Source organism: Chaetomium fimeti (genome assembly GCF_033439085.1).
Source record: "Chaetomium fimeti strain CBS 168.71 chromosome Unknown B0H64scaffold_2, whole genome shotgun sequence".
Classification (NCBI taxonomy): domain Eukaryota; kingdom Fungi; phylum Ascomycota; class Sordariomycetes; order Sordariales; family Chaetomiaceae; genus Chaetomium; species Chaetomium fimeti.
In genome coordinates this window covers 1556749-1576227 of record NW_026944330.1, presented here as the reverse complement: position 1 = coordinate 1576227, position 19479 = coordinate 1556749, and the positions used below count along the sequence as shown (strand labels likewise).

At 58.5% G+C, this 19479-nt stretch overlaps 10 protein-coding genes across 10 annotated transcripts; 4 read left to right on the top strand and 6 right to left on the bottom strand.

Annotated features, from left to right (window-relative positions):
* Positions 1-198: 198 nt before the first annotated feature.
* On the top strand, positions 199-2401 carry B0H64DRAFT_79777 (peptidase C65 Otubain-domain-containing protein). Its single transcript, XM_062808779.1, has 4 exons — positions 199-720; positions 838-924; positions 1009-1072; positions 1135-2401. The coding sequence occupies exons 1-4, from the start codon at positions 307-309 to the stop codon at positions 2241-2243; spliced, it is 1674 nt and encodes a 557-aa protein (XP_062662151.1). The 5' UTR covers positions 199-306; the 3' UTR covers positions 2244-2401.
* On the top strand, positions 2402-3246 carry B0H64DRAFT_79778 (uncharacterized protein). The gene has a single exon (XM_062808780.1). It carries the CDS (start codon positions 2560-2562, stop codon positions 2989-2991), a length of 432 nt encoding a protein of 143 aa, XP_062662150.1. The 5' UTR covers positions 2402-2559; the 3' UTR covers positions 2992-3246.
* Positions 3247-3338: 92 nt separating this feature from the next.
* B0H64DRAFT_385719 (uncharacterized protein) lies at positions 3339-4718 on the bottom strand. Its single transcript, XM_062803097.1, has one exon. The coding sequence runs from the start codon at positions 4480-4482 to the stop codon at positions 3835-3837; it is 648 nt and encodes a 215-aa protein (XP_062662149.1). The 5' UTR covers positions 4483-4718; the 3' UTR covers positions 3339-3834.
* B0H64DRAFT_454053 (uncharacterized protein) lies at positions 4682-6129 on the bottom strand (the record flags this gene model as incomplete). The annotated part of the gene is made up of 1 exon (XM_062807258.1): positions 4682-6129. The coding sequence occupies exon 1, from the start codon at positions 5864-5866 to the stop codon at positions 4682-4684; it is 1185 nt and encodes a 394-aa protein (XP_062662148.1). The 5' UTR covers positions 5867-6129.
* A 992-nt stretch (positions 6130-7121) lies between these two features.
* B0H64DRAFT_371095 (uncharacterized protein) lies at positions 7122-10767 on the bottom strand (the record flags this gene model as incomplete). Its single annotated transcript, XM_062802129.1, has 4 exons — positions 7122-9676; positions 10018-10093; positions 10154-10578; positions 10695-10767. The coding sequence occupies 4 exons, from the start codon at positions 10765-10767 to the stop codon at positions 7122-7124; spliced, it is 3129 nt and encodes a 1042-aa protein (XP_062662147.1).
* Positions 10768-10956: 189 nt separating this feature from the next.
* Positions 10957-12463, top strand: B0H64DRAFT_385715 (putative RNA methyltransferase). Its single transcript, XM_062803096.1, has 4 exons — positions 10957-11108; positions 11275-11399; positions 11452-11805; positions 11858-12463. Exons 1-4 carry the CDS (start codon positions 11079-11081, stop codon positions 12372-12374), a joined length of 1026 nt encoding a protein of 341 aa, XP_062662146.1. The 5' UTR covers positions 10957-11078; the 3' UTR covers positions 12375-12463.
* Positions 12464-13476: 1013 nt separating this feature from the next.
* Positions 13477-14482, top strand: B0H64DRAFT_79721 (uncharacterized protein). Its single transcript, XM_062808777.1, has one exon. It carries the CDS (start codon positions 13660-13662, stop codon positions 14293-14295), a length of 636 nt encoding a protein of 211 aa, XP_062662145.1. The 5' UTR covers positions 13477-13659; the 3' UTR covers positions 14296-14482.
* A 1360-nt stretch (positions 14483-15842) lies between these two features.
* B0H64DRAFT_371093 (HotDog domain-containing protein) lies at positions 15843-16904 on the bottom strand (the record flags this gene model as incomplete). The annotated part of the gene is made up of 1 exon (XM_062802128.1): positions 15843-16904. The coding sequence occupies one exon, from the start codon at positions 16902-16904 to the stop codon at positions 15843-15845; it is 1062 nt and encodes a 353-aa protein (XP_062662144.1).
* A 350-nt stretch (positions 16905-17254) lies between these two features.
* B0H64DRAFT_79708 (uncharacterized protein) lies at positions 17255-18026 on the bottom strand. The gene has a single exon (XM_062808776.1). It carries the CDS (start codon positions 17860-17862, stop codon positions 17290-17292), a length of 573 nt encoding a protein of 190 aa, XP_062662143.1. The 5' UTR covers positions 17863-18026; the 3' UTR covers positions 17255-17289.
* Position 18027: 1 nt separating this feature from the next.
* Positions 18028-19434, bottom strand: B0H64DRAFT_79707 (kinase-like domain-containing protein). The gene has a single exon (XM_062808775.1). The coding sequence runs from the start codon at positions 19338-19340 to the stop codon at positions 18420-18422; it is 921 nt and encodes a 306-aa protein (XP_062662142.1). The 5' UTR covers positions 19341-19434; the 3' UTR covers positions 18028-18419.
* Positions 19435-19479: the final 45 nt, after the last annotated feature.

The window sequence follows — 19479 nt, the reverse complement described above, 5'->3', positions numbered from 1 at the left end:
GGTGCTTTTTTGGTAGTTATTGCTGCTCGTCGTTCTATGCCCAGGCGTCTGGACACACTGCAACAACAACATCAACAACATCAACAACATCAACAACAATAACAACAGCTGCCCTGCATTTTGCACTTTGCAACTGCAACTGCAACTGCAAGCCCCTACTTTAGCAGTTCCGGTGCACACATGCTCCCAGCACGACGGCTCCACACGCTGAAGTTCGGCACCTTTCTCGGCTCCGTCCGAACACGCTAGTTAAAAAGACCACCGACACACCCGTGAACGGTTGCTCCGCATCCATCGCCCTCCGGCATGTACCAGCCCGAGCCCACGGCGTATCTCCAGGTGTCGACCGGGTATGCGATCCCGCACAGCCTTCCGGATTACAGATTTGACGAAACACCATTACGACTGAGCGACGGTCGAGGCTCCGCTGGGCCGGGAGCGAGCGGCAACGCGGCGAGTGCGTTGCTGTACGGGACGCCGCTGTTTAGCACCAATAGTGCAGGTGTCGGCCCCGCACCCTCCGCGTCTGGTGGCTCCTTCAACTTCCACTCCACCTCATCCCCATCTTCCACCACAACAGCTGCTGCTGCCGCCGCTTCCACCATCACCGCACCCTCTCACCACCGACCTTCGCTACCGATTCTACTCAAGATGGAGCCGAACACAGACGACCTCGTCGCCCAGGAGGCTGCAGCCCGGGAATACCAACCGCACCTTGAGGTAAGTAAAAAACAAAAAACATCAATCCCCAAATTCCAATCAATGCCCATTTTCTTGTTCGTGTTTTTAGTGGTTCGAGGACCCCGCGCTCACCAAAGCCCCGCGCTGCACACACAGGGACCACTCGTCGGCAAGAAGACACCCAGCACGGCAATTATGGAGCAGTATGCTAAGGCAGATGCCATCTACGTGCAAAAAACAATGGTGGGTAATCATCCATGCAGATGAGAATTGCAATTGGTTGTTGTTTTTGTTGTTGTTGTTGACCTTTGCTGACACGACTCGCAGGTGCTGCCACAAACATATTCGCATTATAGGCCCATTCAAGGGGATGGGAACTGCGGCTGGCGGGGTAAGTCGGCGAGGTCAATTCACGCCGTGTATGTTGGACGTCCCTGCTGACGCAACGGGTAGCAATCGGCTTTGGCTACTTTGAGACATTGGTCAAGAGTGGTAGCAAGGCCCGCATCCAGGCGGAAGAGCAAAGGTTACAGGAGCTAAACGGCCTCCTCGAGTCCGTCGGCGGGTTCTCGCCGTATGTGTTTGAGGACTTCGTCGATGAGACCATCGTGCTCCTCCGCAAAATGGCCGATCTCGCTGGCCACCAGGAGCAGGCCATGACAGAACTGCGCGAGGCCTTCAACACGCCTTCCAGCTCCGATTCCATCATGTACCACTTCAGGATGCTGGCAAGTTCGTACCTCAAGGGTCACCGGGAGACATACAGCGCCTTTGTCACCAGCGGCACGGGTGTGGACGGATATTGCCAAGAGGTGCTCGAGCGCCACAACATCGAGATTGACCATCTCGGGTTGATCTTGCTGGCCAATGTGCTCCTCAAAGATGCCGGCTTCGTGCTCGAGGTTGCTTATCTCGACCGGAGCCCAGGGTCCCAAGTCAACACGTACCGGATTCCCGAGGAGGCCAACGGCCGCCACCCTTCGGAGTTGGGGCCCATCATCCACCTCCTTTACCGCCCGGACCACTACGACATCTTGTATGTCCCCGAGCCGGTGGATTTGCAGGTCCACCGCGTAGCCAGCTTCTCGCAAAGCTACGAGGTGGAGAGCGCGCCAATGGCGCTCCACAACTTTGGCTCCGTCGATATGCACACGCTGTCCCTCATTCCTGGGTTCGGCAACCCGGCCCCGGGCCTGGCACCCATGCTCGACACAACCCCGTCTCCCCTGACCACATACAGCCCGAGCCCGGTGTCGCCGTGGGTATCGTCGCCCTACGTGGACGCGATACAACAGGCGTCGCCGGCACCCCTGCCGGCACCCACCCCAGCGCCCGCGCCGCAGACGCACCCGCTGCGGTTCAGCGAGTACTGCCAGCTCCCCGAGTATGTCGACAACAACACTTGGCGCGAGCAGACGTTGCAGACGACAACGTTCAAGAACAGCCACTTTAACGTGGCGCACTACAACAACCCCAACTTCCAACCGGAAGAGTACAAGCCCGGAACGGACGACAGCGAGGCGCCGCCGCGGGCCAGCGGCCGCAAGAGAGGCAGTGTATAGACGCAAGAGGGCTGGCTGTGCCAACCAGGATGCAGAGCGGCGGGTGTGGAAGGCAGTATGCACGTGCATCGGAGGATCTAATACCGGGCAGTGAGTGACAAGGACCGAAAGTGGCAAGCGAAGAAAATACCACGGGTTTTTTTTCCCGAGTTCGACGCTTTCTTGCGCCTCTTTATCTAGTATCGACAGCAACGGCTTCTTCATCTCCTCCCAAGCATCTGGATTTAGCTATCATGGCCAAACTTGGTCGACGAGTTCCGGGAAGAATAGGCGAGCGGGTTTCCCGAGGGAGGGCCCCGCCCCTTACGACTACTTAATGAGGATGTCCAGAACCAGGCTGGACATTCGACGCACCGGAGTTCCCTTCGGTTGCGGCATATTCAACGGCATCATCATCGGGTCTTATCAAACGGCGGGCAACGGCGGGTGTCTTGCCGGCTTTTCACATCTCTTGATTCATTTGTTACCAGCTTTCATGGTTGCATGGTGTTCCCGGACGGAGAATCACGGCTTGTTTTTTTATCTCGATTTTCTTCCCTTCTCCCCCGGGGCTTTCCCGAACATTGCATTTGCAAGTGGCTGCGAGGTGGGGCCAAAAAGGGGTCGAGGGGCAAAGAGCCAGGCCGAGGCCGGCAGGTTGCATGGAACAACAGAACGCAGGAGGGTCCCAAAAATTGGCGAGTCAATAAAAGGGCTGGTTGGGCAATCCCTCAGTGGTGAGGCGGGGGTTCAAAACGCGCCTAGATGACACTGCAGACTGTGTGCATATCGCTGCGGGTCGGTGGCTCTGAGTGAAGGGACGGGAGAGGGAGACGCGCTCCTTGGTTTCTCGCACCGGCTATGGGCGGCTGCCGGCGACGACTTGGGAGGAGCGGTCAACGGCATGCATGTATCAAATGGCTGGTAATTATTGGCTTGGGAAGGCTATGGGATGGGATTTAGGGGGTGGTAGGGGACGAATGAATTATTTTGCCTCTCCGTGGCACTCAAAAACCGGTTCCTGCGCTCCTTGTGTGTGTGTGTTCCCATGGAGCTCTGGCTCGAGGATTTTGCCACGAGCGAACGAAGCCAAGCCCACAGCTTCCCGGGCTCCTACATAGGGCAAGCCGCGATGGTTCCAGCAAATACGGTAGAACTTCTGCAATGGGAACGATGATCCTCGCTTCAGCTCAGGCAGGCACACGGCACGCAGGTGTCCTCAAAGCAGAGCGGCTGAACTTGGGGAATCAACAACAAGGCTGCTGCTGCTCCCTCGGGGGTGGTCTTGCGAGCTTGCACAATATGCCAAGGGACGAGGGATGATACTGTACACAATCCATCCGTCAAGGGTGTCGAGAAAGCCATCCGACTGGGTTGCCACCATGTTCTTTTTTTCTTCCTATTTTTCTCACCCCGAACCACACAGTACCTACCCCTAACCAATAATGACCCGAACCTCCGGGTCTCTCGGGCCCCCCTGAGTGTCACACCACCCATTTCCACTTCCACCACTTCCCATTCGCAAATCCGGATTTTTTTTGTTTTGCCCCTCGCACATTACAAGTAGTGAGTTACAAGCCACCGGCCACCATTCCCACACTAGCGTGCTCTCTCACCATGCTTTTGCTTTCTCACCTCCTGGTCCTGGAAAGGCCGGAACTTTTGAGAAGGGGGAGGGGGGGGGGGGGCACTCCAACGAAGCCAGTGACAGGCCTGTTCGTGACATGCAGACTGGGACCAGGCCCTGAAACAGAGACGAACCATGGGAGCCGATGATGTGTGGCGTTCGAACCACACTCGCGCTCCGACGAACGAAACTCGCTCTCGCGTTCGGGGGGTTGCTGAGTGGGTGAGTGGGTGGGTGGTGGGTGGGTGACAGGGCGTTGTTGTTGCCGACGCACCAGGGGGCCGGGTCGTGTCTGCGCCCGGTGTGCCCCGGTAGCCCGGTGAGGAGGAGGAGCAGGAAAGATCCTGGTCGGTCGGTCGGTTCGGTCGGTTCGGTTTGTCGGCGGTCGGCGGTCGCGCGCGACATCGGAGTGTCAAGTTGCCCTTCGCCCCGGGAGGTTGGGCCCTCGCGTATCTTGACAGGAACGGGACTGCAAGCCCCCCGACCCCCGACAACCGCCCCCCCCCTCGGCGTCCTCGTGTGTCGTGGGCGCTGGCCGGGTCTGGTTGGTGCTGCGCCGCTGGGGGGGAGCTGGGGCCGGGATGCCCTGCAGGGTGCGGTACCCTCTGGGGAAGGTGCTGACGCTTGGGCCATATACCTACATGGGAGGTGAACCGGGGAGTCAAAGAAGGGGGGGGGGGGGGATATTTTATCCTATCATGACATGATAATTCTATGAATCTCAGGCCCCAATTCTCGGTAGCCGCGCGCACAAATTGTACACATATTGTACATCCAAATCATACATCATACACCCGGTTTTCTCAAGCAACATCCTCAACCCTATGTAGAATCACCTCCAATCAGCCCCCCCAACCTTAACCCCTTCCAAATACCCCCTCTCCTCCTCCACCACCTCCCTACCCTCCCCACCACCACCACCACCACTACCACCACCAGCAGCAGCCCCAACCAGCCCCTCCATCAACCGCACCACCTCCACCGCCTCCACAACCTCCACCCCATCCCCATACCCGCCCCCCAGCCCAAGCCCCCCGGCCAACTCCCCGGCCCACGCGCCCGCCACCAAACCCTCCCTGCCACCCTCACCACCATCCCAACCGAGAAAGGCGGGAGAACAAGCCGAGAACGCAAGCCGCTCATCCACCTCCTCCACCCCAACACCGGTAGCCGCGGCAACACTAGACAGCACCTCCCGCGTCACGGACGTCACCCCGCGCCCCGCGAGGCCGCACGCCACGATGCGCGCCCAGGGGTTGGTGGCCTCGTCGTTGTTGTGGTCGCCTACTGCTGAAGGGGGTGTGGCGACGTTGATGGCCGTCCCGAGCGCGGTGACGTGCCGGCGGAGGTGGACGCCGAGGGCGGCGATTTTGGCGCGGTGCTCCGGCTCTGGGAGGGGAGATGGAGGTAGGGGCGGGGCTGGATATGGGATTCGGTCGAGGTGTTTCTGGGCGGGGTGCTGTTGCAGTGGAAATTGGGACCGGGCCACCCAGACGCCCGGGTCCTCGGTCGTGAAGGCGGCGAGGCTGAACAGCCGGTGCAGCGTGGCGATGGTGGTGGTCTCGAGCAGGCGCGCGTAGCACTTGACGGTGAAGTGGCGGTGGTGCGCCGACTTGAGGTCCAGCACCGGCCACAGCACCACCTGGCCCGGCCCGTGGTAGGTCGTCAGCCCGCCGCGCGGGGAGTGCAGCAGCTGGGGCCGGATGGAGACGACTCCGCTGGCGTTTTTGCTGCCGCCATTCTTTTGGGAGGGGGATATGGGGATCTGCAGCGGCGCGGTGAGGCGGGCGACTTCCGGGGCGGCTAGCGGCGTTGTTTGTCTTCGGCCGAGGGTGTAGATGGGCGATGGGGTGAAGGAGATCAGCGTCGGTGGCGGCGGCGAGGCGGCCGATCCATCCTTGAAATCGAGGTGCTGTCTCCGGACGTGTTCCTGTACCCGGCTGGCGAGGCTGTAGGGGACGTAGTGGGGATGGATGCTAGGGAGGTGCAGGTGCCGGAGACGGGGCGGGGCCGCCATTGGGACGGGGGGTGCCCGGTGCCGGCTCGGTCGGGGTGTGTGGGAATCGGGTTGAGGGTTAGTTACCCGGTAACTAACTCTCCTACCTCGGTCCGTCTGCTTTTGTTTGTGTGTGTGTGGATGGGTGGGTGTTGGTCTGGGTTGGGGTTGGATAACGACTGCCGGGAAATGCACAACACCTCGTCACATTCTCTGATCTCATTCCTTTCCCCGCCTTTGATGGGATCATGGATGGAGCTAACCAACTCGCTGACCACTGACCACTCACCAACGACTCCAGCCGTTGCCCCAAAAACCCGGCTCGTTGGTTTCGTTCCCGAGGTCGTCTCCGTTGCGGAAATCGAAATCAACAACAAAAGTCTGTGCTTTCCCGTCCCCCGCTCCGTCCCGAGACCCCATGCTTTCTTGCGCGCGGTGGGGCCAACAGCCCATGCCAAACCGTCTGTGGATCTCGCGGAGTTCGCAGGGTCCAGGCCAGAACGAAGGGCGCCCCGCAGCGGCAGAGGCCGCGCCCAGCTTGCGGGTCTCAACCGCTTGGCGCTGTCAGGCCCGCAAAACCCGGCAGACCTGCACCGGGTCCTTGCGGAAGTCTGTGCCGTGTCCTCTCATCGACTTTGATGTGGGGCGGGGGCATCTTTTTGGTTTTCCCGGTTTGAGCCTTTGGAGGGGGAACAAGTCGCATGATGGCGGCACACGAAACACCGGACTCATGCGATGCAGGGCATGGGAGCAGCAGCAACAGAAGTATGTACGAATACATACCAAGACGACCAAGTAGAAGGAGGAGGCACTTTTAGTCTGGGAGTTTGGTGGGAAGACCACTCCGCCATCGAGGCATTTATTGGTTGATCATTGCTCCGTCTTACTCCGCAGGACCCAACGACAGAGCACTGCATGCAAGGACGGAGCTCCTCCTGCAAGAAATTGATAGACTGCCGGCCCAGGGCCGAGGAGTGAAGCCGGTTCGTCGGGCGATGCAGGTCGTGGGCGGGTTAAGCCTGAAGGGGGAAAGCGAAGGAATGTCTGCCGCTGCCGGTGCCGATTGTGGGGAGCCCGGCGCCCGCTGGCTGCTGCTCTTGGGGCCACGAGTCACTTTCCTTTCACAGGGGTGGAGTGCGAGGAGAGTTTTACTGTGGCGGTGGATGGATGTTGAAACCTGCTCTTGAGATTCGCGGTCGCTTGCAGTTATCGTACACTGAGTTGTTTGTTTTACATATTCGTACTGCTTGCAGATCCCATCATGTACAATCCACATTCACCTCCCGCCTCGCATAAACTCGGCATCCTCCTTGTCGTCTGGGTCCTCCACCTTGTCAATCCCCATCTTGTCCATCAAATCATCCAGCTTGACCCTCTTGCCGCCCTTGGTCCTCCTCTCCGGCGCGGCGCGGCCCCTCTCCCTCGCCCCGATGATGCCAAACTGGGGGTGCACATTGACATCCACCACCTTGAGCTTCTTCGGGTTCCCGGCCGCCGCCCGGGAACGGACACCTCCGTCGCCCGAGTCAACACCGCCCTTGCCCAGCCGGACCTGGCGGACGGTGCGGGTCTTGGCACCCAGCGCCCACAGGTCGCCCCAGACGGCCTTGCGCGCGTCGTGATACGCCTGCTTGGAGAATGACTTGGGCACCACCCACCGCTCGATCTGGCCCGCCGGCGTGCACAGGTCGAGCGTGACGTGGCCGCGCCGCTTAAGCGGCGTGAGGATGTTGCGCGGCAGCGAGAGCGGGTCCGGCGCCTCGCCTTCCGCGTCGCCGTAGCCCTTGAAGGCCTTGTCAGCCACCTCCTTGCCCTGCGGGACGTCGAAGAGGCTGCGCGAGGCGCCGGGTGGGATGCCTCGGCGCACGGCGACGTAGCTAAACTTGATGTCTTCATGGCTGCGGTGTGACGCACCAAGAACCTTCTGCAGGAACGGGGGGCGGATGAAGCGCTGGTTGAAGTGGCAGAAGTCCTTGCGCCCGTGGCTGAGTCCGGGGGTGTGGTACATCGGGCACTTGGTGTGGTTTGTGCACGGCGCGATAATCATGCCGGGCTCCCGAACACGCTCCGAGTCCTGTTGGATCTCTTCACTGCTCGGCTGCCGTCCAGGCGGGGTGATGAACTCGTCAAGGATACGATCGCGCACATTGGCCACGGCCTCGAAGCCACGCGGGTGACCCTTTTCAAGCACGATCAGCACGCCGCCTTCCGGCGAGAGCATGGTCCAGAGGTTGTCTAGAAACTCCTTGCGCTTGTATGATTTCTCGATCGGCATCAGCATGTGGGATGCGATGATGACGTCGAACACCTTGCGTGGCGCGGGGCCACCGCCCGAGTCGAGCTTCCGCTCACCTCCCTCGATCGAGTGGACGTAGTCGGGCAGACGGGGCAGGAAAGTCGTATTCTCCAAGAACCGAGAAACGCGCTGCCGGAGGTTCTCTGAGCCGACAACAACCGTCTTCTTGCCGGGGGGCTCATCGCCATGCACCTTGTCACTCTCGCGGAGGACGTCCCACTCGGCCCGGAGCACATCCTGCCAAGCAGCCAGGCCAGCGCCGCCAGCGCCGACGTCGAGCACACGAGGGCCAGTTCCGCCGGGCCGGTTAATGAGGCCTTCGATCCACTTGTCACCCAGCCGTTTCCGCACCTCGACCAAAACACTTGTTGCCGATGCGTATAAGCCCGGGAGCACAGTAGCAAGGTAGGCATCGGCCTCGATCGGAGACATCCTGTAATGCCCAGCCTCCATTTTAATGCCCTTTTGGGGTAAGTTGGACTTTGACTTTGGCGTCGCCGGGCCGTAGGGCAAGCCCGGGCCCCCAAGCACACGCTCTGCCGCCTCCTTGATATGTGAAGTATCGGTTCTATCGAGCAGTGTGCTGATGGGCTCGACGAAAGTGACCTTCGGAAGCTGCAGCGTCGTAGGACTCGTCTTGAACTTGCCAAGTGTCGTGAATTCGTGCAGCCGCGCCGAAGGCTCGTAGTCCTCGAGGAACCTGGCATCCGGCTCACCCTCGTCCTCGTCGATCTCCTCCTCTTCACGTGGTTCCTCTTCCTCGTTGATCTCCTCGTCTTCCCGAACCTCCTGGGCCCGTTGCAACGAGGCCACTTCGAAATCACGCTGCAGCTTCATGAGCGCATGGTACTCGCGCCGGTTGTTGGCCGTCACGTTGAGGTAGTCAATAGGGCCATCGGCAACGGGCTCAAGCGCTTCGACCGTCTCCGGCGCCTCCTCAGCTCCCTCGGCGCCTTCAGGAACATCCGGCTCTTCCATGCCTTCCGACTCAATAGCCGTAGTGCGATCCAAACTGTACTCGACCTCCTCCAGCGTGCCTTGTTCCGTCTCCCTCAGCAGAGCGTGCTGCGCATCTTCCTCGACTTTGGGAAAGGGAATGCCCACATCTTCCGGTTGTGTCTCGCGGAGAGGCGGCCCGTATAGCCTTTCGTAGACCTTGTACTCCTCCGGCGACAGGTAGTCAGCGGGTAGTGTGTTGCCGAACGTCTGTCTCGCCTGCCGCACGATTGTCTCGATGTCCTCCGTTGTCGAAGGCGCAGTTGTGCTCAACGGCTCGGTGGGAGTGGCGTCCTTCGTTGGTTCTTGCCGAACCGGTGTGCTTGTCGAAAATTGCCGGACGGTGGTGGTTCGCCAGGGCCGGGTTGCAGCGCCCGTTGACATGGAAGAGGGGGGCTGCAGGCGTTTGCGAAGGAATGGCTGGGTCGACGGCCGGGTGCGCGGTAGCAAAAGAGCATCGTAAAAGCTCAGAAGCTGGGCGCGGCACCCAGGACACCGATTCTGCATTTTGCCCGCCGAAATCATAGCTCCCGCCGTCGCTGGTGTTGTGCAAGAAGCTGGGTGTAGGAGGCAAGAAAAACCGTTTAACAAGGTCCGAGCTCGAAGTTGGAGATATCAGACTAATACCCCTGCACGTGATAGACCCCTGGTGGCAACACCAACGGCGATGCAAAAGTCAAGACCACCACGGGCAGCTCACCAATTCGAAAGAAAGATAATTCTGTGTTCTAACGCATTACAGTGGTAACGTAACCCCCCAAGGGCGATCTAAAAACGCCGAAAACGCCAAGCTTCCCAAACCCAAAATCATCCCATCATGAGCTGCCCAAGTCTGCCAGTGTCTTGAATCCAGGGCGGGCAGCCGGTCTCGTCGTCCCACTCCCCGCTGACTGGGCCCGGGCCTGGATATTCTTCTTGTTAAATGGCGAGTTCTCGGCCGCCTTGTAAGGATCAAGCTATCACACAAGTTAGCATCCCAACCGCACCCAAACCCAAGACAAACAACCACCACGTACCGAGATCAACGACCAGAAGTACAACCCAAAAAACGCAATCAACCCCTCCACAAACCCCTTCAAATCCCACTGCACCGGCCTCCCCACACTCGGCCTCCCCACGCCACTCCCACCCAGCCTCTGCCCCGACCCAGCAAACGTCGCACCACCACCACCACCACCCCCAGGACCAGCCAACTTGACAGCCTTCTCCACGGCCGCCGTCAGCGCGGGCGGGTTGGCGCCCTTGATGGTATCGATGGCGGTGCCGTTGCGGAGGATGACAAAGGTGGGCATGGCGCGCACGCCGTACAGCTGGGCGACCTCGCCCTGGCTGTCGACGTCGACCTTGCAGAAGGCGATCTTGTTGGGCTTGGCGAACTTGGTCGCGAGCGTCTCGAAGGTGGGCGCGATCATCTTGCAGGGGCCGCACCAGTCGGCGTAGACTGTGTGTGTGTGAAATGGGGGTTAGTTATGGGGTTGGGATGGGGATGGGGATGGGGATGGGAGGGGGAGGGGCAGGGGCAATGCGCCGCTGGGGTTGGATGGGGGGGGGACGTACAGTCAGTGATGACGATGGTGTGGGAGCTGAGGGTTTGGCGCCATTGCGCTGTTGAGGTGATGTTGGTCAACATGATTGAGTATGTGGCGATCGTGTTACGAGCAAGTTGGCGATGGGATGTCCGGAGTTGCAATCGCAATTGTCAGCAGCAGCATGCGCAAGCGGCTTGATAGCTGGCCAGATCGCCAGATAAGCGCAGGGGTTAGGGTTCTAGATCGAATATCCCTGTCGAAAATTACAAGGCGGTCAACTTTTTGCGAAATTCTGCCAGGCGCAAGCCAAAACTTCTGGAGCCATCACGACCCAGAAGTCAAGTAGTTATTGTATTTTTGAAGGTTGCATTTCGGGCAATTTCTGCTTTCATCTTCCGCATTTCAATTCGCCATGCCGCCTTCATACGAGAATCCGCCAAAAGTAAGTTTGAGACATATTCCCGGGTCCTGCGAAGAGAAGAAACACGAGCCGCAGCGAAGGCATGAGAAATTCGTGGTTTTCGCTGCGGTACTCATGCTGTCTAATTCCTTCTAATTGAATCCGGGTCATTCTCATCTCTCGGGGATAAATGCTAATGCTTAAACAGAGACGCCGCCTCGACACCGAGGACGGTGGTGATGGGTCAAACTTCAAGGCTCACCCCCGGTTTAGGCCAACCATCCCTAGGGAATGGACCATCTCCATTGCCGTGCCCACAAGCCTTATCACAGAGTAAATCTTGCCTCTCTTGCGGTCGTCTGACGCCTTTTCTGACTTTCGGCAGTTGCGTAACACGAGAGCAGAGGACAACCAACGTCGGCCGCGTTGCGCGCGCCATGGCCATCTTTTCCGTCGATGAGGTTGTCATCTATGATGATAGCCCGACAGACAAGCGCATCACCAACGCCGACCCAGACGCCTATACAGGCGACGTGGATCCGGCGCATTTCATGGAGCATATCCTCACCTACCTTGAGACCCCACCATTCATGCGCAAAGTGCTCTTCCCCTTGCACCCAAACCTGAGATCGCAGGGTCTACTCCCTAGTCTTGACATGCCGCATCACCCGCACAAGGATGAGTGGCTACCGTACCGAGAAGGAATGACGTTGGAACTCCCGGCAAAAGGAGGAAAGGGGTAAGTTTTCCCACGTTCGGCAGATTCCAGACTGGATGCTAAACAATTCCAGCACGGTCGTGGATATCGGCATGCCCAACACAGTCACCATAACCGAGTCGATCCCACCCAAGACACGGTTAACCCTCAAAATGCCCGACGACCCATCCAGCGCTCCTGACCCGGTACACCCAGCGGCACCAAGGACAGAAGAAGGCTACTTCTGGGGCTTTAGCGTCCGCAAGGCCTCCTCGCTCTCCAGCGTCCTCACGGAAAGCCCCTACGATGACGGGTACGACATGAGCATCGGCACCTCAGAGCGCGGCATGCCGCTGTCAACTGCGTTTCCCAGCCAAGAGCAGGCCAACTTCAACCACTTGCTGGTTATCTTTGGCGGTCCGCGGGGGTTGGAGTACGCAGCCATGAACGACCCACAGCTGGGTGAGATGGGGATTGCTGGGGCGAGAACCAAAGAGCTGTTCGACCACTGGGTGAACGTACTGCCGAATCAGGGGACGAGGGGAATCAGGACGGACGAGGCATTGTTGATAGCGATGACGGGACTCAGGAGGTTGTGGGATAGCAGCTGATAGCTGACTAATGTACGGACAATATATCACTGAGGCGTTCTTGAGGCTTTCGGCGTACCAGGGCTATATTAGCCGATATCTCGCCGTAGTAGTTGGACGTTTTGTTCTCCGAACCGCCTATTTCCAGTTCGGGATCAGCTCGCTGCCCCGTTCCGAGCGTTGTTTGCGAAGCTATCGAGAAGGCAGTCAGCCTCGGACTCTCACAAGAACCCGCTGAGTCGGCCAGACACCGTCCCGAATATTACGTATCGCATCTTCTCCTGACCAGTGCAATTCCTCACCCGAGGTTCATGTGTCGTTATCCGGTCCACCACCACTGTCGACTCCGGGCGCCAGTCAGCATACAGGCACCCCCCACCAAACCAGGAGATCCTACTTGTTGGTTCAACCCCGCAAATCGCGACGGCGCTTGTCACCCTCGAGATGCTTGTCTCGCTCTTGGTGTGACATGGCAGCGGCTGACATGCGTCATGTTTCCACCAACTTGGTGTCACCAAGGGAGCTCGTTGACTTGGCTGCCTCGGAGAACACGCACAGAACAGGCAAGGATAAGCTACCGAGGGAGCATTTTCTCCGGACGAAGGGCCCCAACAAAGATTTAGCGATGGCTCCTCGTCACTCGAGCCAGCCTCCGGATACCGACCCATCCGGCTGGGCCGGCCAGCCACCAGCTCCCATCACATCACACGCTCCTGCACGTGAAGGAAGAACCATGCAGCTCGAAGATGCAAATCCTCGGGACCTGACATGGGTGGTGTGGTGGTTGGCCCCCAACACCCACCCTCCAAGGACCCGGGAAAACGGAAGTTTGGAATCCAAAAGGCCACCCCCCCTTCGTCCGTTAAAAAAACGGTCCAAACAGCCCCATCAGCTCGCCGGACAAATGCAGTGCGGCATATATGCAAGCCTCCTCGGCTGACATCGCCGCGGCTGAAAATAGTCGGCACGATAAAAGAACGCAGTGGAGAGAGAGAGCACGAGAGCGCGCGGCTTACACGAGGCATATCCAGCGCCGTCTCCGTCGGGGGAAATCCCCGGCTCGGCGGACCGCCGATCCCGACGAGTCTCGCTTCGTTGCTCCAGGTCTCAGCCTCACAGCAGGGTCCCAACCAGTGGTTTACCGAAGGATCGCGCCCGACCGGCATTGGCATTTATTGGCACGGCTGCCAATCTCGTGTCGTGACAAGCGGCGGCGGTGGACAAGCAGCAGGCAGGCAGGCAGGCAGGCAGGATCATCAAATCCCACAACAATCACTCCATAACCTCCCGAAAAGACCAACACCAGATGCGCATGTACCGGTACCTCCCAGCTGACGGGACCCAGCGATTTGCCCACTCACCCTCATTCCTCACTCACTCACACACCCCTTCCCTCCGTTTTCCCTCCCTCCCTCGCTCACCTCCCCCTTCCTCGGCCCGGGGTTGGATGGTCCGCCGCTCCCAGCTCGCAGTTGCTGAAGCCAAACCAGCCCAACCCGCCCTGCGCCCCAACGTCCGTCCCCTCCCCCGTGTACCGTACCCAGCTGGTCGGTGCCGCAGGCCTGCGCTAGCCCTGCTGTCGGTTGCTAAGCGAGGACCTGGGGGGGGACGGGGTTTTGGATTGGGTGTCGGTTGTTGGTCGGCGGCTTTTTTTTTCTTTTCTTGGGTTGGTTTCTGGTTGGGAGCACAAGGCCTCTGCTGTGTGACCGCAGCAAAGTGCTTACTGGTATGGAAGGCTTCTGGACTTTTGGGGGCCGCGGCTTTTGCTGGTGGGGACCCTGCGCCGTTGGTAACCGTTGCTTACTCCTTTCCTTGTGCGACACCCACCCCCCTTCCCCCCTTCCCCATCCCCCTTTTCTGTCGGCGCCGTACCGAATATGGGGCCCGCCCGGGTGTGACGAGTCGGGGGTTCCATCCTGCCGGTGCGTTGTGGGTAGGGTGATATTGTCTGGGGGTTGTTGGCCGCTGATCGGTAAATGCTGGGTTCAAGCCTGAGGGACTGAGACATATTACGTGCCCATTCTCATCATTCCGCTCCTGCCCTCGGGCTAACGTGACTTTGCGGCACAGTGTGTCAGGTGTCCTTTGCAATACCAGCGATGCACCCGCGGAGCTGCGGATGGACGTACTGGGTATAGCTCGTTGTGGGGACTTAGTTATTTGTAGCGGAGGCAGGAAAGCCGAGAGATGGCCTTTGCCTTCGAGGAGGAGGTTTTTCAGTGCAACCTAGATCATTTGGGTAGGATTTGGCCTCGTCGACTGTCACTGGCCGGCAACGTGGTTGTATGTAAACAAACCCCTGAACCCAGGACGGGTTCACCTCACTATGGTCCAACATCGGGAACGATCACCACCGTTCGATGAATGGCTCTGCAACAGATGCGAATTCATCAGGGTAACGGTATTTGAGAGGTCGTGTCCTGAGAGAGAAGTCAACCAAAGTAGATGATCATGCAGAAATCCCGACAGGGCAAGCAAATCATGATGGGGTCCCGAGCGGTAGGTGTGCTCTACAAGATGTTTTTGTATTCGTAGATCGCTCAGAAATGATCTTCTCATCGCCCCTATTCCTTGGGGTGGCTTCTAGCACTGGCCATGCCTGATCATGCAGACCTCATCAAGTATAAATTCGCTTGGCAGGGAACATCAGATGGCGAGGGCACTCATTACATCACAACATTACATCACAACGCGTGATCGAAGAGAGACCAAAGAAAACACCAAGGCCAGCATTTATCTTCGCCTTCACTGTAATGAATGGTCTTTGGAGCAGCGTAACGTTGAAGAATAAGAGTGTTTTTAGCTCACCTTTGGTTATCATGGAAATGGGGTGCGGCAACGAAAGAGAATAAACGGTTATAAAAGAATAACGAGAGACAAAAACAACTCTAATTAGTTGGGAATGCAAAAGAAATGACCAAGAGGTTGGAAATATAATTAGTTAAGCTACATTAAGCTACAAAAAGCTTACTGCCCATCCATCGTCTTCCTAGATAGGTTGGACAGTTACGAAAACCCCCGTCGGGATTTTACACACCAACTAGGGGCCAGCTGGTTGGAAGGTTGCAACGGGTTAGAAGACTGCGGGTACCGCTTCCCGCTACTTTGACCTGGATCGAACCTGCGACCTCTCGGGTCGTCACCCTTGAGCTCGGGGTTTAGATCCAGATCACAGATTCCGCACCCCCTAACCGCTGCACTAACGGGTCGGGCGCTTGGTAGCATGGAAGCATGAGGAGCTTCTTTATCAAGGGCCCGAGGCCCCGGCATGCCTCGCTGCGTTATACCGTGCTTCCTACCGCCACGAGCCCGCCACGAGCCCGCCAAAAGGGCCGCACGTCCCAGTACCATGCCCACCAACCTGAGCCCGAGCCCACTACAGCCCTGACGAAGCTATTCCCATCGTCATCCCGTCCCCGTCGCCATCGCTGATGCTTCCTGTAAATCCACACGGCCCTCTTTTATCGCCACCACCACCACCGCCGACTCTCAAAATTTCACATGCTGCCCTGTCTCAACTAGCGCCCCGCCACCATTAACCTTCTTCTTCCCCTGCCCGCCCACAAACAACGCCTCCGCGGTGACCGTGACCGCCCCAGTAACCGCATCCTCCACCTGCGCATCCACCCAGCATTTATAATGCCGCTTCCCCCTCTCCCGCTCGGGCAGATCCTCCTCCCCGCGCACTTTCACCCGCACCACATAGAAGCCATTCGCCATGGTAATCCTCTTATACTCCAACCCCAACTTCGCCGTCATGCCCGTGCGCCCACCCCACTCGACATCCTTGAACGCGGCCCGCCCACAACTCTCATCCAACACCGTCGCCAGACAGCCCCCATGCACGACGCCCGGCCAGCCCGTCGTCGCACTCCCAAAAAAGATCACACTCACCAACTCCCCCGTCCGCCGGTTCCACCACACCCGCTGGTACCCGCCCACGCCGCGCGACCCGGCCAGCGCGCCCGCCGTGATGTGCTGCGCGCGGTGCGCCGCGGGCAGCGACTCGTACGCGTCCCACGACTCCCACGTGGCCGCGTCGGCGTTCAGCTGTTGGACTACGGGTAGCTTGGCCGCCTGCTCGTGCAGCACGCGGGTCGTGTAGGCGTCTTCGGCTGTTGCTGGTGCGGGGGGGTCGGGCGGGGAGAGGGCCAGGCGCAAAGAGGAGCCGCCTAGGCCGCCGGCGAGCGTGAAGGCGAGCGCGAAGATTAGGCGCGGGACGAGGCGGGAGGGCTTCTTTGGTTGTTGGGGTTGGGGTTGCGGTGGTTGCTTGGGATCGGTCGGAGGGGGTGGTGGGGATGGGGTTGCTGGTGGTCTTGCGAGGGAGGGATCTACGGGCGCTGGTGGTACAATGGCAGTTGGCTGTTCGGGGACGGGAGGTTGTCGCGGTTCTTGCCGTTTGTTGAGGGAGGTCGAGAAGGGTTGCTGTTGGCGGTGTCGGGGTGCGAGCAGGGAGGGTTTCGCCGGGAAAGACCTGGCGGGTAGGTCGGCGGCGGGTTTCTGGCACTGGGCCGTCCGCAGCAGGTTGCGGTACTGTATCCTGAGTGCCATGGTGACTGTGGCTTCACTCTGGTGAAGGAGTTGGGTTGTGGTTTTGTTCAAGATTGAGGTTGCACGGCCCCGTTTCGGCATGGGAACCGTCGATCTGCGGCACGTCCCCCATTGGTCAATCTCGCCGAGCGGTTCCTGGAAGGCGTGGGGGAGGTTGTGGGCCTCGGCCCAGGAACAAGTGGAACTCAATGGACCAAAAATGGAAGATGGAGATGTCGACGGACCAAACCTCGTCGAAAAGAAAGAAACGAAGTCATCCGGTCCCAGAGAAACGCCTTCTCGAGCTGGGCTCTTTTTTCTCAATTCCTTGTTCTAGATTCTATTTCCTCGATCCCCTCCTCGATTTCTTCTCGGTCTTTTTCGTCGTCTTCCTCAATTTGTTCTTCTACATGATGATGCTGCTGTACTCCTCTTCCAAACTCCCCTCTATACTGTACTGAATCACTTTCGGCTGCTCCGCCTCCTCCCCTCTCATCCTATCATCGGCATAAGCGAGTGCCCAGTCCTTAAACTGATCAATGTCGAACCGCCACACCCAGCCTTGCTCCTGGAGGGCCCGGATGGCGTTGACAGCCCACGTTACGCAGCTCTGCTGGGGATCCTGATTTCTAACCGGTAGAGGTATCTGGTAAAAAAACTCCCGGAGATCATCCGTGGTCACCTCCTCGTCCGGTACCTCTCCAATGACGATACTCCCCAGGAGCTTCGAACTGAGAGCGGGGTCGATGTTTTCCTTGGCCCTGAACCACCAGTCCATTGTAGGATTTTTCATTCGAAACGTCTCAGGGTCGATGTAGGTCGCGTCGGTAGCATCGTAGACATGGCAGTCTCGCCCGTCACTGGCCTCGGGCATGATCATGATGCTCCAGTGGTACGCCTCGTATTCAAAAAATTCCCGCATATGACCTTCAGAAAAGTGGTCTCGGTGGTACAAACAGAGGGCAATTAATCGTGACATGGTTGTTTGTTTCCCCAGGGGTGGATCTGATTTAACAAAACGTAACAAGGGCCCCTGTTAGCGATATGGTTACTTTCCGCGACTTGAAGGCTCACAGGTTCAAAGGCATTCAAGAAAGATCGTGTTACCAAGAAAAAAAGCGGGCGGAGAAAGCCATAGGATAGCGTCCGGCGATAACAAGCTCTTTATGTTGGAAGGCGATATATTCGTATGCAAGATGCGTTGGGGGCGGGGTAGCACTCGGCCCCAACACAATGCCGCCTCGGCCGCCTGAGTCGTAATTTACAGCCAACCGGCTGAGCAACCGCCGGACCCCAAGAGGCGCGGAATCTGTCGTGCGATGCGAATCTAGGTATCGCGGTCAACAATCAGGCACCAACGCCGGGCCAGCCGGGACGCGCGAGGACCCGGTGAAGGTTACAGAGACGTCCCCCTATCGTCGTTGACCGGACGACGACGTTAGTCCTTCCATTACACTATTCTCAGGCACAGAATGGATGGTGTCAAAACCGAGCAGACTATGGCAGGGCAAGCAAGAATTCTTCAATCATATCCACCTACTCCCATCTCGACTTTTGAGACAGGACGACAGACCACAAGTCCGTTAGCTGGCGGCCTGCTCTTGCCTCTAACCAGGCCTCCGCAGGGTCTGAGCCCTTGTGTTTGACGGTGACTCCACCGCGGTGCATGGTAGACCGCGTGCCCGGCTCTGGCAGCATCCTCCAGAGGGTTCGCTCTGCCGTGAGCTCCAACTCGTAGTTGGGGAGAGCAAGACGAAGATACTCTTCCCATTCTTTCGAGACGTAGTTATAGTGCGCCTTGGTGAACTCCCAGTATTCCGGATACCACCCCGAAAACCCCCAGTCAATGATGGCGGCGACGCGCCCGTCCCGGATGATGATGTTTCTCGGGGCAAGGTCCGCATGGGCAAAGCAAGTCCGGTAGGAAGACGTGTGCGTTTTGTCAACTTCCTGGCCGAGAAAAGGTGCGACATCGTCCTTGTGCAAGTGCCCTCGTGCTAACGAGTGGAACTCGCCATGGTTCATAGGGCCAAAGAAGCGAGCGCCGATGCGGCAGTCATAGGCGGGATTTTGAAGGGCCGAGCACACTGTGTCTTGCTCTGGGGGTTGAAGCTCTCGGAGAGAAGATATATGCTGTTGGATGTCGGCAAAAATGATATCCTTCTGGTCTGTCGACAGACCTTTCCAGACACCCTCCAAGGTGCGGCCCTGGACATACGCCATCTCGATGTAGATAGAGCCATTATCCTCGGTATGCACAGCATATACCTTGGGTACTGGAATCTTTGTATGCGAGGCAACGTATTGCATAGCCTCCACCTCTGGCGGGTAGCATGGTCCCTTGACGATGCGGTGCCAGCTCACTCTTGTCGTCGACGGGCCGAGGGGACGAAAGAGCAGGTTGCCGAACCAAAGCCGTAGCCGTAATGGGAATAAAGTTCCGAGGGATTGACCCATGGTTGGGCAATATTAAGAGGTCGGGATAGAATAATAAAGCATTAAAATGTTGCGGTCGAGTGAAACCCGCCTCTGTGCCGCGACTGTTGTCGTTGGGTTCCGCGGGTCAATGAGGAGGGGTTTAAGGCATCAAATACTC

What these genes read in the sequence shown, in the direction of transcription:
- B0H64DRAFT_79721 (XM_062808777.1), top strand. Translation starts at nt 13,660, where the DNA reads ATGCGCATGTACCGGTACCTCCCAGCTGACGGGACCCAGCGATTTGCC.
- B0H64DRAFT_385719 (XM_062803097.1), bottom strand. Translation starts at nt 4,482, where the DNA reads ATGGCCCAAGCGTCAGCACCTTCCCCAGAGGGTACCGCACCCTGCAGG.
- B0H64DRAFT_385715 (XM_062803096.1), top strand. Translation starts at nt 11,079, where the DNA reads ATGCCGCCTTCATACGAGAATCCGCCAAAA. An exon ending in CATACGAGAATCCGCCAAAA is followed by an intron (nt 11,109 to 11,274) that starts GTAAGTTTGAGA and finishes ATGCTTAAACAG; the next exon opens with AGACGCCGCCTCGACACCGA. An exon ending in CCCACAAGCCTTATCACAGA is followed by an intron (nt 11,400 to 11,451) that starts GTAAATCTTGCC and finishes GACTTTCGGCAG; the next exon opens with TTGCGTAACACGAGAGCAGA.
- B0H64DRAFT_79778 (XM_062808780.1), top strand. Translation starts at nt 2,560, where the DNA reads ATGAGGATGTCCAGAACCAGGCTGGACATTCGACGCACCGGAGTTCCC.
- B0H64DRAFT_79777 (XM_062808779.1), top strand. Translation starts at nt 307, where the DNA reads ATGTACCAGCCCGAGCCCACGGCGTATCTCCAGGTGTCGACCGGGTAT. An exon ending in TCTACGTGCAAAAAACAATG is followed by an intron (nt 925 to 1,008) that starts GTGGGTAATCAT and finishes CACGACTCGCAG; the next exon opens with GTGCTGCCACAAACATATTC. An exon ending in TGGGAACTGCGGCTGGCGGG is followed by an intron (nt 1,073 to 1,134) that starts GTAAGTCGGCGA and finishes CGCAACGGGTAG; the next exon opens with CAATCGGCTTTGGCTACTTT.
- B0H64DRAFT_79707 (XM_062808775.1), bottom strand. Translation starts at nt 19,340, where the DNA reads ATGGGTCAATCCCTCGGAACTTTATTCCCATTACGGCTACGGCTTTGG.
- B0H64DRAFT_79708 (XM_062808776.1), bottom strand. Translation starts at nt 17,862, where the DNA reads ATGTCACGATTAATTGCCCTCTGTTTGTACCACCGAGACCACTTTTCT.